Raw genomic sequence first — 14300 nt, forward strand, 5'->3', positions numbered from 1 at the left:
TACATAATACTTTAGTTATAAAAAAACACATTACAATTTTATTAAAAAACACACTTCCTAAACATAAATGAAAAACAAAATACATTAACCACAGTTTTTCTTCCAAGAACAACATTCTCAAAATCCGTGACACACAGGTTTTCGCCCAGTTGGAAACTTAACTTCATCAACGCTTTTGTCTTCACCGCGGTTTCCAAAGTATGTTTCGGCCTAGGTGGATTGTTTTTCCAGCTTATGACCGATAGCCCAAATATCTTCATTAGCAGGTTGTATCTTGTTGAACTTCTCTTATAATTAGGTAAAATATTGTTCTTCAAGCTTGGAAACTTATGTTTGGGCGCCTGTCTTTCGAATATCTTATCGCTACACCATTTTCGTTTATCATCTAGTTTTTGCGTCATCTCCGACAATTATGTTTGAAGGAGATCGTCCTCTTCGATATCAGCCATGATAAGTGTTTTCATTTCGTTGACAGTCGTACAGGGTCGGTGGGGGGTGGTTGAAGAAGAAGAGGTCATTTCAAAGTGATAAGGAAAGTAAAATATTATAGTTAAAGACTAGAGATAATTTTGAAATGGTAGTGAAATGTATGGTGAAATGCATTCTATTTATGGTGTGGGATTAAGTTTTAGCCGTCCAGGGACTAAAGATGTAAATATTTTGAACTTTTATACGATGAAGGATTAAATATGTAATTATTTTGAGTTATTAGCCGTTTCAAGAGTTAAAAGTGTAACTATTTGAATCTATATCCGATCAGGGATTAGAAGTGTAAAATAAATTTGGCACATTTTGGCATTTTTTGGCACAACACCACATTTTTTGGAAAGTTTTAACAAGTTTTTGACAAAGAAAAAACTAGCGGGACACGTGGCACGTTTTTATTGGATAATAAACTTTTCAAACTTTGACAAATTGACAGTAAACTTTTGCGCTTTATATTGGCACTGTTATGTTAATAATTATCTAACACTGTTTTAGTCTACAGTTTTCTTGAATTTTTTCATATGAAGCTATAAAAATGTAGCAAAGTTGTACAAGAAAGAAGAATAAAGAAAGAAGAAAACAAGTAAGATAATAGACTGGTATTGCTAAAGTTTGATTAAATTAAGGACTTCTGGCATGCATGGTAAAGGAGTCCATGATAGATCGTCAATAATTTAATTTCGATGGCATCATTCTTCAGTCTTCACCAATCTCTATCTCTAATAAATATTGTTAGAAGTTCATTAGATTGCTTTTGATTTAAAAATTATTACGTGGCATTGCTATAATCTCTCTTGAGCCAATTCCCGTTAAATGAACTTATTACGTTTTCATATTTGATGTCATTCATAAACACCAAAATATATATCATGAATTCTAAAAACATGTTTTAATATGAAGATTTCTTCAAGTGTATGTAGGTTTGCACTCTCCTAGTGTCCTGTATTAGAGAAAGTCGAGTGCATAATGCTTTGCCAGAAGCATTTAATGGTAGTAGTTTTTTAAACGATGTTTGATTTCATCTTTTGATTGAAAACAGAATACATAAAAATATAAAATACGTATACACATAGTGGATTTGTCATCAAAAAAAATTTGGAATGTAGAATATTGATGTCCCATCACAAGGCTGGACTTTGGAATTTAGGCAATCATTGCCTTAAATGGAACGTTGTTTTTAAAAGAGAAATGATTAATTCTCTTAACAAACTATTTTAAAAATCCTCCTAACTATTAGGTGATGATATTGGAAAAAATTAAATGGCAAGATTAAAAAAAAGAATTAATAGATAATACTTTTTAAGGTTTTAGAAAGATTTTTAGACTAATCTTTAAGAGGATTAATCATTTTTTTTTTAGATTTAAAGAAATTTTTGTTAAGCAAAGGATGTTATTAATTAGTTAGTTTGAGAATTGAGGAAGTCATGCCCTTTACGGTTTGTACTTTTTTTTTTAATTTGAAAATGTGTTTGCTAAAACTATTAGAGGGTACCCAATGGTGACCACTCATTCCCCAAGGACTAGCCTCTATCAACGTCACATCAGCAAAAAACACTCCAATGACTAATCCCCCAAAATGCACCTAATTGATTCATCCCTCAAGCACTAGTCCTGGACCCACCAATTATTTAATTCTACCCATTTATCCAAACTTTACACTTTTAACCCTCTAAACTATAAATAAAATACATTTTAGTCCATTAACACAAAATATTAACAAAACACACAAGTTCATTAAAAATGAAAATACAAATACATTTAGAACATAAATATAAAAAACAAATTACAATAAAATAAAGCACACAACCTAAAAATGGAAGAAAAAAAACACACACACAACGACATTTTTATTTTTTATTTAACTAAACCTAAACTAATTGGGACCGAATAGAAAGTCTTTGTACTCCGCCATGAGTTTCTTCTTGGCTTCCTTGATGTAATTCTTCTCCTCATCATCACAATATGTTTTGTCCATGAACGAAAGAGCCGAATACATGGTGCGCTTCCTTTCTTCCTCACGAATGGTAGCCAAAGATAGTTGTTGTTCATCTAACACCGCCTCTTTTTTACACCCAAGTCGGTCGAGTCGGGCGGCTAGGTCGGAAGCTGAAGAACGAGCAGACCCCGCATCGGAAGAAGCAGATAATCGTGAAGTCTTTGACTTAGTAGAGGGCGCGTATACGTATCCGGACCGAAGTGGTCATTATCACCAAGGTCCACCGGCTCGAATTGGGACCCCTTCTCCTCCTCATTTTCACTATCAACAACATTAAGAACGTTTTTCCTTTTATGCAGGCTTCGCCCCAGAACATCATGACCGAATGGAGCGAAGAACTTTTGCTTATCTTTCACAAGCAACCAATACTCGTACATGGTAAACTGAGTTTTGGTTTGAGTAAAGTACTCTAAACGTGTTTCCTCCATTACTTGGGCATCGTTCTCACCGCTGCACTGATGACCATCATAGCTTGCTTGCGACGGTAGCATTAGCTAGGCAATCAAGGTAGGTCGAACAGAGTCAGTCCTAGGGTAGAGATCATCAGATGGAAAAATGTATTAAGTTGGCTAATCACTTGATGACCCAGTGGAGAATGGGAACAGAGAGTCGCTCCCATAAACGAATGAATAGGACTCCTGGTCCTGATCCAGAGATTCCAACAACCCGGGGAGTCGGCAGAAAGAGATGGGTCAGATACTGGAATCTGCCCAAAAGTCCTGACTTTTTCGAGGCAGGGCTTCGATCCGTATCTGGCCAACTCCTGGAACTGTTGCTTTCCAGATTGCATTGAACTTTGACACATTTGTTCTGATCTTTCTCCGCTTGCCACTAATCTGATTGTGATTTCTTGGGTTGTTGGGGAATCTTGCATTGTACTTCTCTATGATTTCCCCCAAAAAGAATCAACAGATTGGTCTTTGCCGACTATTGGATCTTCTGTAGCATCGATCCAACACTCAGTGAGAACTTTCATCTCAAGCTCGCTCCAATTTGACGAGTTTGCAGCAGGTTCACTTGGTTGTTTGCTTTTCTTGGTGCGTTTGGACATGGTTTTGACCTGACCCTTCTTTGGTTGTGTTTCAGGAATGGATTTGGGGTGGGAATAGATTCGGGCGTGGGAGCAGATTCGGGTGTGGGGTTATATGGTGGTGTAGGAAAGGAGTGTTGATCAGGTTGTTGAAATGCTGCTGCTGACGATGACCCCCCATGGTAGAAAGTAGGGAGTTGTGCAGCGGCAAGTAAACCATAATAAGCTGCCATGAATTGAGTATAACGGGGGTCATTTGGTTGTGGGATGAACGGTATTTGTAATGGCTGGTTAGTGTGCGATTGATTAAAATCGTTCACGGCGTTGTTCCAGAAGTCGTCGGCTTTTTGGTTGTTGAAGTTCGACATGATTTGTGCTTAAAATGGATTTGTATGTGTTAATATATCTGGATTTATGCAGGTGTATATATAGGTTTTTTCAAAAACTAGCCGTTAAAGGACTAAAAGTGTAAAGTTTTTGAACTGCAGGTGGTCAAACAGGGCGTTAGAGGGTCCTGTTTTGCCAACTTTTGAAACTTCAAAACTTTTGTCTTCTTCCTTGTAAAACTAGTCGTTGAATTCAAAAAGAAAAAAAAAAGCACACGAACGAGCCAAGCGAATGAGCAACCCGAACGAACCATGGACGAGTCCCACCCAACGGTGTGGACTCATCCGAGGATGTCAAACGAACCGAGGAAGAGTTCCATTGGGTGCCCCTTTAGTTATGAGTACATTTTTGGTAACAAAAGCACCCTCAAGTCTCAACGGTCTTGTTCTCATCATATTCTCACAAGAATGCGTCCAAACCAACGGTACGCCCCGCTTCTCGTTCCATGTTCTAGTGGTTGTTCTAGGTTTACGTTCTCCACATAACGAGTTGCGAAAAGTGGGGCCCATGGAGCGTGTATAGTATTTGGATAAAAAAGTTTTTTGGTTTTTGGGCCATAGAGGTTATCAAAGATGATCACGGTGTTAATGGGAAAATATTCAACTCCAATAATAATTTTGACTAAGGACGACCCGAACCCAATCGACACTGACCCCGACCACGGGTATGGAGTTATTTCGAGGTGACCCTATTAGGAGACCATCGGGGGGTCGCAGCGTTATCCAGAAGACTGCAAGTTCATGGGATGCAACTTTTAGGCGATAAGTGACGATTCACAACAGACACTCGTATGGAGTTATTTCAAGGTGACCCCATTAGGAGACCATCGGGGGGTCGCAGCGTTAGCCAGAAGACTGCAAGTTCAAGGGATGCAACTTTTAGGCGATAAGTGACGATTCACAACAGACACTCGACGACCAGTCCGGACGTAAGAAGAAGCGATGACAAAACATTAGTATTGTTTTGGTTTATTTTTATGAAATGTAATGTTCAATATTAATAAATCTAAAGTTATTTTATTTAATTTTGTGTTTAAATAAATAAAAATGACGTAACGATTACGTACGTAAAGACGAGACTATGAGAATTTGAAAAGGATGGTTGAAAAATGATTGGTTTAATATCTCATTATGCAAAAACTATCCTGATATAGAATTCCTATAGGTTGGTGAAATGGTACTATAATGAAAGTGATGCTTATTGATGGGGAGCTATGAAATATGAACATACGTAAATTCCATTATAATTTTTACTAAAATAGTAAAAGAAGAAAATTAATATATCAATAGTTTAGCTTCACCTCGTGAAGAAAGACACCCTCCGTTTACCTTCGCCATGTGAAAGGGGATCTTATACAGATGTACAAATCAGAGAAACTTCAAACATATCTAGTACATTCTATTTAAACACAAAAACATAGGGTCTCAAACCTGAATAGTTTGCTAGTTCTTTGATTAGTACATTCAACTTTTTTTTTTCCTGAACGTCAAGTACATTCGACTTAAAAAGGTCATAAACATAGGGTCGCAAATTTGATTGATGTTACAATACAATAACCAAAATCATCAATCAAAATTTGCGAACCTTTTCCAATTTTTTTCTTCCGCCAATCTTTAAATCCTCAGGTTTACGATCTTTATCGTTATCTTGATCCTCATCTGCATCGACGTAAATGATACCAGGATCATCACCATTGTCAACAATTTCATCACTCTCATCGTCATCATCATACTCATCATCATCATCATTGTCATCCATGTCTGCACGAAGTGTGTGGAACTCAGGAGGAGGGGTGCACTCTTCAGTGATGGCCTCGTCCTGTTTCATAACTAGGTGTCGAATAATTCTCTCATCTTTGTCTAGCATACTCTTGAAATCATTTATCCATTTTGCTTCAATCTCAAAGTTCATCAAAATATAATGTGCATTTTTTGCTTTTTGTATTTTGTAAGCCAGCCTTCGAAGCCCCCAATCACTGAATCTGTGGACTCGGCCCTTTTTCTCGCTTAGAAACTCTGTAGAAATAGTCAGCAAAGAATGAATGCAACCATAACTTTCATAAATAAAAAAATTGTTATCTTTAGTTTTTGCAATAAGAAAACCTATTACTATGTTGCATAAAGAACGATATGTATTTTGATACAAATGTTGATAATTTATAGTTAGCAAACAATCTCTATGCATGTCAAAGGTATCGGACAGGGCTAAACAGGTCAATAATCACTATACATGTAGTCAAGTTCTTACTACGTATAATTATTTAAAAACAAAAAATATGGACAAAAATCATGTGGCAGGTTGACTCAACCTACCCTAACCCATTTTTATTATTATCCAACCCACCCATTTTTGCCATCTCTATGTGACTTTGACACTAATAGAGTCCATTGCAGTGATGCAGAAATTGCGCATAATAATCTCTGTAAAGAAAATAATGTAAGAGGTGCAGGCGTTCAATAGGTTAAAACACTTGATGTCAAACCTGCTATGCCACAGATTCAAAATATGTTAACGACTTTTTAAGGTAACATCAAGATATAGGTACTTCCCCGATATCTGCAAAGCTTAATTTAGACACGATAAAAAAGGAATATCATGTATTAGTCGATGCCCAAAGCATGTATTTTCACTTTTCAAAGTCATCACAACGTGCAGAGTTTTATTTAGCTAATATATACAGCGTTCATATACGAGTAACTTAATATAGAGATTTGAGTCCAATGAGACGAAGGATCACCTTGAATTTTAAGATTTACTTTCTCAACTTCTTCTTCGAAGTTCTCATGGATCAAATAGACCACTTCATAGTGACGATCTACAAGAATAAGGCAATAACATAGTTAGACACAATTATGTGAAAATTTCTTATGAATTTTTAGCAATAAGATAAAGATTTCTCGCATTTAATGGAAGATATTCGGGAAATTAGTTGTTATAGTTTGACTTTTAAAGCCAATATGCATGCTCAATCTCTAAAGAAGACTCAATAACTACACCAAGAAGTACAAGTAACTGGAAATAGAAAACATAACATAACTATACATAGTCTAAACATACTTTTACAATCAAAAGTATAGATTACCCTTTCACAACGAACATATATCAGTAGAACTAATAACTTGCTACAGGTGTTAATATCTATCCAATTGCTTATAAATCGGTTGCTTTGGTTGTGATTCATCTCAAATGATTGTAATTCAACATTTCATTCTATGTAATCAAAATGTTGTTTTTGTGAAAAGAATTAATGCATTAGTTACTTCATCTATATTGCTGAAATGTACAACATATGTTTTACGAGTCAACTCAACCAACCGGGCTTGTAGTTGACCCTTACCAAGAAAATGAGCAGTTCCAGCCCCAACCCATTTGGATTCATTACACAACCCCACATTTTTGCTACCTCAAATAACTTGTAACGAGAACAATCAAAAAGGGGGAAATGGTCAAATGCAGCAAATGGGTCGCAAACTGCCAAAATTTTGTTTATAACGCATACAACCTATATTGTAGTTCAAAAATTCAGATCGTGTCATAAAAAATTTATTTTCTGAAAAAAACTAATGCGTTAACTAACGGATGATGATAAATCAACCTAAATTATATGTCTAAAAATCAAACTAATTATAGAATGATAACATTTGGAAGAATCAAAGGATAAGATTAGGTTAGAGACTTAGTGAAATCCACGTGATTATTAAAGTTATAGGTTGATTTTTAGGCATATGAATTAGGTTGATTTATCATTTTCCATAACTATATTATCTATTTCATGAAATGTACAAGTGTTTAGTCAACTGAACCTGAACCAATGTTGACTCGTACCCAACCCACACATCTTGCCATCTCAAATAACTTGCAACAAAAACAATGAGGTCGGTAAAAATTAGAAGAAAAAAAAAAAAAAAAAAAGCACAAATGTTTCAATTTCCTTTGGACAGAGAAGGGATAAAAATTATGGAGTTCCAATAATTAAGATAATGTAAACCAAAAGAAAAGAGAACATACTCTGTTCAGCATCCAAATCGCTTTCCAGCATTAGATTTAGAGCTTCATAGAGTTCCTCTACAGGTAACGAAACATTACAGTTAGGCCTAAATTCACTTCATGTTGCAAAAAATTACAAATTTAAACTGATAATGGTGAAAAACCATGCTATAGTCAAAGCATAGTTTAGACTTACGCTCATCAGCATCTGCAAACTCAGGAAGAAGTTGACCATCTTCTTGAACTACTTTCTGAGATAATAATCAGCCCAAAGATTTTAACTTTATCATTATGATCTAGATTCATGTAATGCTGGTCAATTAACTTAAAACAGAAGATAATTCAACCTAAAGAATGAATGAGTGCACCTATATTACACAAAAGAATAGATGCATACATTTTATAAGAAAAACTGAAAATCAATCTGTAAATGATCGGAATCAAATAGTCAGCTGTATATAGATAACATCACACAACTAATTTCTTGATGTATCAAAAAATCTAACTATATTCACCCTAAATAAGCATAACTTCATAATCATAATTACGCCTACGCAAACACTCGAACCAAATTATTAGTTCATACACACATCCAAAAACCTCCGTAAACGACACTGTTATAGAAAATTGTTCAATTTTCTCTCATACAAAAAGAATGTGCAGCCACATGAATGCAGAAACCATTATAAACTACTACAGTTTACTCTCCTTAAAATCATAAAACTGGTTTAAGAAATAGTTGAAATTTATTCATTCTAAAGAATGTGTAACCAACTTAATCTAGAAATATCATAGGAAAATGTTCATGAAATGTATCATACTTGTCGCACTTTCCTACACTATATTACTATGCATCAAATTCTCAAAACCTCTAATTTATGTATCAGACTTTCAATTTTTCCTGTTGTGTATGTATGTATGTATGTAATCTCTCAAAACTTCTATTTTTATGTATCAGACTTTCAATAAAATGACTATTTTTTATGAACTTTATCCACCGTATACAAAAAATTAGTCTCAAAAACCAACTATTCCACCACAAGTATAGCAATTAAACAAAAAACACAAGTTAAAAAATCACAAGAAACATAAAATACAAAAATAAAAGACACCAACCAAAAAAAACAAGAAATGAAAATAAAAAGTACCTGTTTGAGTAAAACTGATTCAGGGAAAACACCAGTAGTTTCATCTGGTTTTGCCACAAAACTATGTCTATCTTCTTTCTTTTTTTCATTATTATTATTATTTTTCTTGGAAGCCATGATTACCATTGATGATGATGGTTTTTTACTGAGGTTAAAGCACAAACTTTGTGAAGAAAATGGTAAAAATAAAGTAAACCCATTTCTTGAAAATGAATTTAATTTGTGCCCACTAAGTCTGATTGTAGAAGAAGAACAACATGAAGAAGATAGAGTCTCCATTGAGGTTTTAGAAAAACCTTTTTATTTTTTTATTTTTTTGTCCAAAGATAACGAAGTAGCTAATTTAACATTTTCTTTATTTTATATCTCTATAATAATATAACTAAAATACGGTTGGGGTACCCTCGGTATCCTTAATTTTCCTCATTTAGCCTAATCTTCTATTCTTATAAATTCTTTAATTTTTTAATATTAATGTAAATTAATTTTTTAACAATAAAAAATATGACCACATTAGTTCATATTAAAAATCTTAAGCCAACACATATTAACCATCATTTAAGACTCCATGTTGTACATGTATGGACTGTTTCGGGATGGATCAACCCGAAGAAAATCAAAACGTTCGAGATGGTCTTTGTTGATGAATTAGTATGTATTTTTCAAATTATATAGTTTACACTTTTAGAGTATAAGAAACTGTAAATTTTTTATTTAACTAAAGTTGGAAAAAAAAAGGGGTAAATTGGAATCAATATTTATATGGAATTAATTTTCGTATATTTTTTCTTTAACTTTCGTATCAATTAAGATGTGATATATGACTTAACTAATCTAAATATTATATATTAAATTTTGTATTTGTAACCTATATTAAGTCTTAGGATTTACGATTATATCTTTTTATAACCTTTTATATATAAAGTTTAAATTTGCTATAAGTAGGGTTTTGATTACTTTGAAATATTGATTTTGATTATTTTGATATCGTTTTGAAAGTAGTTTATTAATGGTGTATACATAAGACTTACAACGTAGAAGAGTTGGCCACCAGTTGCCACTTTCTAGGAGCAACCTATGTTCGAATCTTTCCAGAGGCAGAATTAGATTTAAATGGTTGACTAACCTTGACATTATCCCTGCTGGGGGCTATGTGGGTACCAATTCGGTACATCGGATCAAACGGCTCCTATCGATTTACCTTTTTTAAGCTTTTAGATAAAAAGTCAAATTTTGCTATGAGTAAGATTATGATTACTTTAATATATCGACTATGATTATTTTGAACTTGTTTTGAAACTAACTCATTAATGGTGTAACTTTTAGCCGATCTTATTCTATCAGGGGAAAATGCTACATATTGAGATGATGTTGAATGTTTTAGTATGATTATTTAGCATGGTGGAACAATTCATCATTATAGTTTGTGTATGACAGATATACTTCGGATCTTATGAAAAGCATGATATCAATTTTAAATAATACTTTATATAAAAACCTTTGAACCACATTATGTTTAAGATTTAACTCAACAAGAGATAGCTTTGCAAGGTTTTTTACTCGACATTTTTTTTTATCAAGAATTTGTTTCCCTGTCTTTCTTGCATTAGCCGATAAAATCATTTGATCCACGTTTATAATGTCCTTGGTTGGGTTCGTTTTTTATCCTGAATAATTTTCCTGGATCTGTATGCAAAGATGTTTATTCGATTTTTATGGTTAATTTGTTTGGGGTCTATTTTTTAAAATTGGATTAAATACATAGAAACACACTAAGAGAACTTACCAGTTTTTTCATTTTTTTTGTTATTTGCAGGGTTCTATCATACATGGCTTGGTCAATGGTGAATGGACGAAAAATTTTAGGAGTATTTTAACTGATGGAGTGGCTATTCAACTGGCAAATTTCCAAGTTGATTTCGGTATGTCTATTTAATATATTTGAATTCTAATTTTTTAGCTTTGATTAATATATTTTGAGACTACCCGGACGCTTTATATTTTCTTATGTTAAGTATTATGGGCTTAAGAAGACAGGCCGTGGGCTCATGGCTCAATTTTATCATTTGATTTGGTGAGTCATATTGGCCCAATTTCGCTAATCTTCAAAAGCCAAGACAATGGAATTGTTTCTAGGATGGAAAATAATATCTCTCTTCTAAGATCAGCCTAATTATTCTTTTAACAAATTTATTATATGATAATAATGATAAGTGTAATTCATTAATTTTCATAGGTTTTCTTTAACATTATTAAGTGTTTGATCAAACTATTAAACAATCATTAGACTGATTTGTTAAAAATATATCATTTTTTGAATCATATAAAATACTTTCTAAGTTTGTCTTGTGCACGTACTAATCATTATATATGTGTAGAATAGCAGGACAGTAACCTTATCATGGATAAAAAGTTATGTATTAGGTTTGTCCTACTCCTAAGAGGGAGAACATTTGTTATGGTAAGTATTAACTATGTCATGTAAATCAGAACGGGTATAGTAAGGACGCATATCGGATTAATTATGTTATAACTAAATCAAATTAAAGATAAAACTAAAGAATAGCTGAACTGTATAATAAATCGCTTCTAGAAATTGAAAGTTAGGTTTCAGCGCAGAGATTGGGGGAAGACATCTACGTGACTACGTGTATTTTTTATTTTTTTGTGGTGAAATAGTGAATACATCAGGCGGACCAGGTTTTGGACTATAAAATTGGGCTAAACCAGATAAAAGTTTTAGTATTTTAGTTAGGCATTTTTTTTCTCTAGTAAAAAAAAAGAGGGCAAAATGCCCAGAAACCCCTTAGTCCCGTAGAAGAATTTTTTCTCTAAGTTAGCGACCCTGCAACACTGCCTGAGGGTAAGTCCCTAGAAAATTCTTTGGACCCGGTAACCAGTGTCGGAAACAAGAATAAAAGGAAAAAAAGAAAAAGTTATATCACTAACCTTATGTCAGCGTAAAACAACGATCATCACTAGATAGTCATGACTTTTTTCTTTTTACAATATTTAAGAATTATTAACGATCTTTAAAAGTTTTTTGCACTTTGCTAATTTACATTTTTCTCATTTGGTTGCACAAATACGTCTTTGAAAGTTTTGACTTCGATAGTGATTAGAACATTAGTCTTATCATGGATAAAGAGTTAGGTATTAGGTTTGTTATCTTACTCTTAAGAGAGGCGTACCATTTCTTATAGTAACGACTAACTATGTCAGATTAATCAAGACGGGTATAGTAGAAACGCATATCGGATTAACCAGGTTATAACTAATTCCAATTAAAGATAAAATTAAAGTATACCTCAAATGTATAAAATGAATCCCCATCTGAAATTGAATATTAGGTTTCAGCGTAGAGATTAAGGGAAGACATCTGCGTGACTAGTATTTTTTGGATGTGAAATAGTGAATACATCAGGTGGGCCAAGTTTTGGACTATAAAATTGGGCTAAACCTAATGAATATTTCACTATTTTAGTTTGACATTTTTTTTTCCTTTAGTGAAAAAAAAAAGCAAGGGGTCTAAATACCCAGAAACCCTTTAGTCACGTAGAAAAAACTTTCCTCTCAACGTAGCGACCCTGCAACGCTGGCTGGCAGTGAGACCCTAGAAAATTCTTTGGTCCCCATAATTAATGGCGGAAACAAGAATAAAAGGTGTTGGGGGGGGGGGGGGTTCATTCTTCTTTGGCGACAAGGAAAGCTACCCCTGGCTAAAAGTACGCGAACATAATAATTTCTGGTTGACCATGTTCCCAGAAAAAAATATATTTTCGAGGGGGGGGGGGGGGGGATTATATCACTAGCCTTATGTCAACGTAAAATAACGATCAACACTAACTTGTTGTGATTTTTTTTAGATTTTTAAGAATTTTTTAACGATCTTTAAAAGTTTTTTGCACTTTGCTAGCTTACGTTTTTCTCATTTTGCTGCATAATACGTCTATATAAGTTTTGATTTCGGTAATGAATAAAACGGTAGCCTTATCATGGATAAAGACTTAGGTATTAGGTTTGTTATCCTACTCCTAAGAGAGGGAGAACGTTTGTTATAGTAACTACTAACTATGTTACGTAAATCAGGATGAATATGGTTGGGCCGCATATCGGATTAATCAAGTTAGAACTAAATCAAATTAAAGATAAAACTAAAAAAACGTGAATTTTGTATAAAATGAATCGATTCTCGATATTGACAATTAGGTTTCAGCGCAAAGATTGTGATGGTATGAGCACTTACGGTAATGGGTAAAAAAGCACTCAAGCGACTGACTCAAGTCACTCAACTATATATCTCGATCTCGTTAAGCAAATTAAGCCAGAACGATTGGCCAATAGAGGTTTATCCATAAGTCATGAGTTCGAATCATAATGTTGATATGACTGAATTTTTTCTTTGGACAGCTACTATGCAGTTATGTTGACCCATTAAAAGTTGAAACAATGTGTATTATCTTGAATTACGTTCACCCTTTTATGGTGGGTTGACGAAAAATTGAACCACACCATTTCAAAAAAAAAAAAAAGAAGTTAAAATTAAATAAAATCCACAATGAAACAAATCTCACTATACAATGTCTCCCCCAATTTAAACTTCATATTTGCCACTAAGATGGTGAGGGAGGTTGGTAAATGTTATATATTTCATTTTGATGAAATTTGATTACGACAAGAGGCAAATTTCTGGTCAATTTGTGTGTTTTTGTCCATCTGATTGCAAATTGTGCGTTTCTCCCGCATCTACATCACTTTGCCATAAACAAGCAATTTTACAGAGATAAATACAGAAGTCGTAGTTTCTTTTGAATGATCTGTAACTAACTATCATTTGTCGCACTTTGTGTCGGGAGAAATCTTTATACAATCTTATATTGTCGTCACTCGTCAATTCATATATGTTTAATTATTATAGTTTAAAATAAATTAAAACTTGCTTTCTATGAACAATAAATAAAAACTTGCTACGAACAGTAATTGTTATACTAACCTTAATATGTTTTACGCACTAAACCACCAATATTCTGTTTGTTGATTTAGATTGTCTTGGTTTGTAATTTTGCATATATAGAATGGAAGGTTAGAAAAGTCCAAGAAGTTACTGCTAGTTTGCTTTTTGATATCTAAGGGTAACTAGCACGATATCCGAACAATGCGACGGTCGTGGCCGTAACATCAGTCTGGTGGGGTGGTGATTGCGGCAACTATTAGTGGCGGTGTCGATGTCGAGTGGTGTAAGTTGATATAAACGTAACTAATGTAA

The 14300-nt window shown here is 33.7% G+C and overlaps 1 protein-coding gene across 1 annotated transcript; it reads right to left on the reverse strand.

The window, feature by feature from the left end:
• Positions 1-5273: 5273 nt before the first annotated feature.
• Positions 5274-9350, reverse strand: LOC122579151 (30S ribosomal protein S6-like). The gene is made up of 5 exons (XM_043751263.1): positions 9035-9350; positions 8083-8137; positions 7908-7964; positions 6637-6714; positions 5274-5914 (listed from the first exon to the last, which is right to left on the reverse strand). The coding sequence occupies exons 1-5, from the start codon at positions 9311-9313 to the stop codon at positions 5469-5471; spliced, it is 915 nt and encodes a 304-aa protein (XP_043607198.1). The 5' UTR covers positions 9314-9350; the 3' UTR covers positions 5274-5468.
• Positions 9351-14300: the final 4950 nt, after the last annotated feature.

This window comes from Erigeron canadensis, chromosome 8 (assembly GCF_010389155.1).
Source record: "Erigeron canadensis isolate Cc75 chromosome 8, C_canadensis_v1, whole genome shotgun sequence".
In the NCBI taxonomy this organism is placed as follows: Eukaryota; Viridiplantae; Streptophyta; class Magnoliopsida; order Asterales; family Asteraceae; genus Erigeron; species Erigeron canadensis.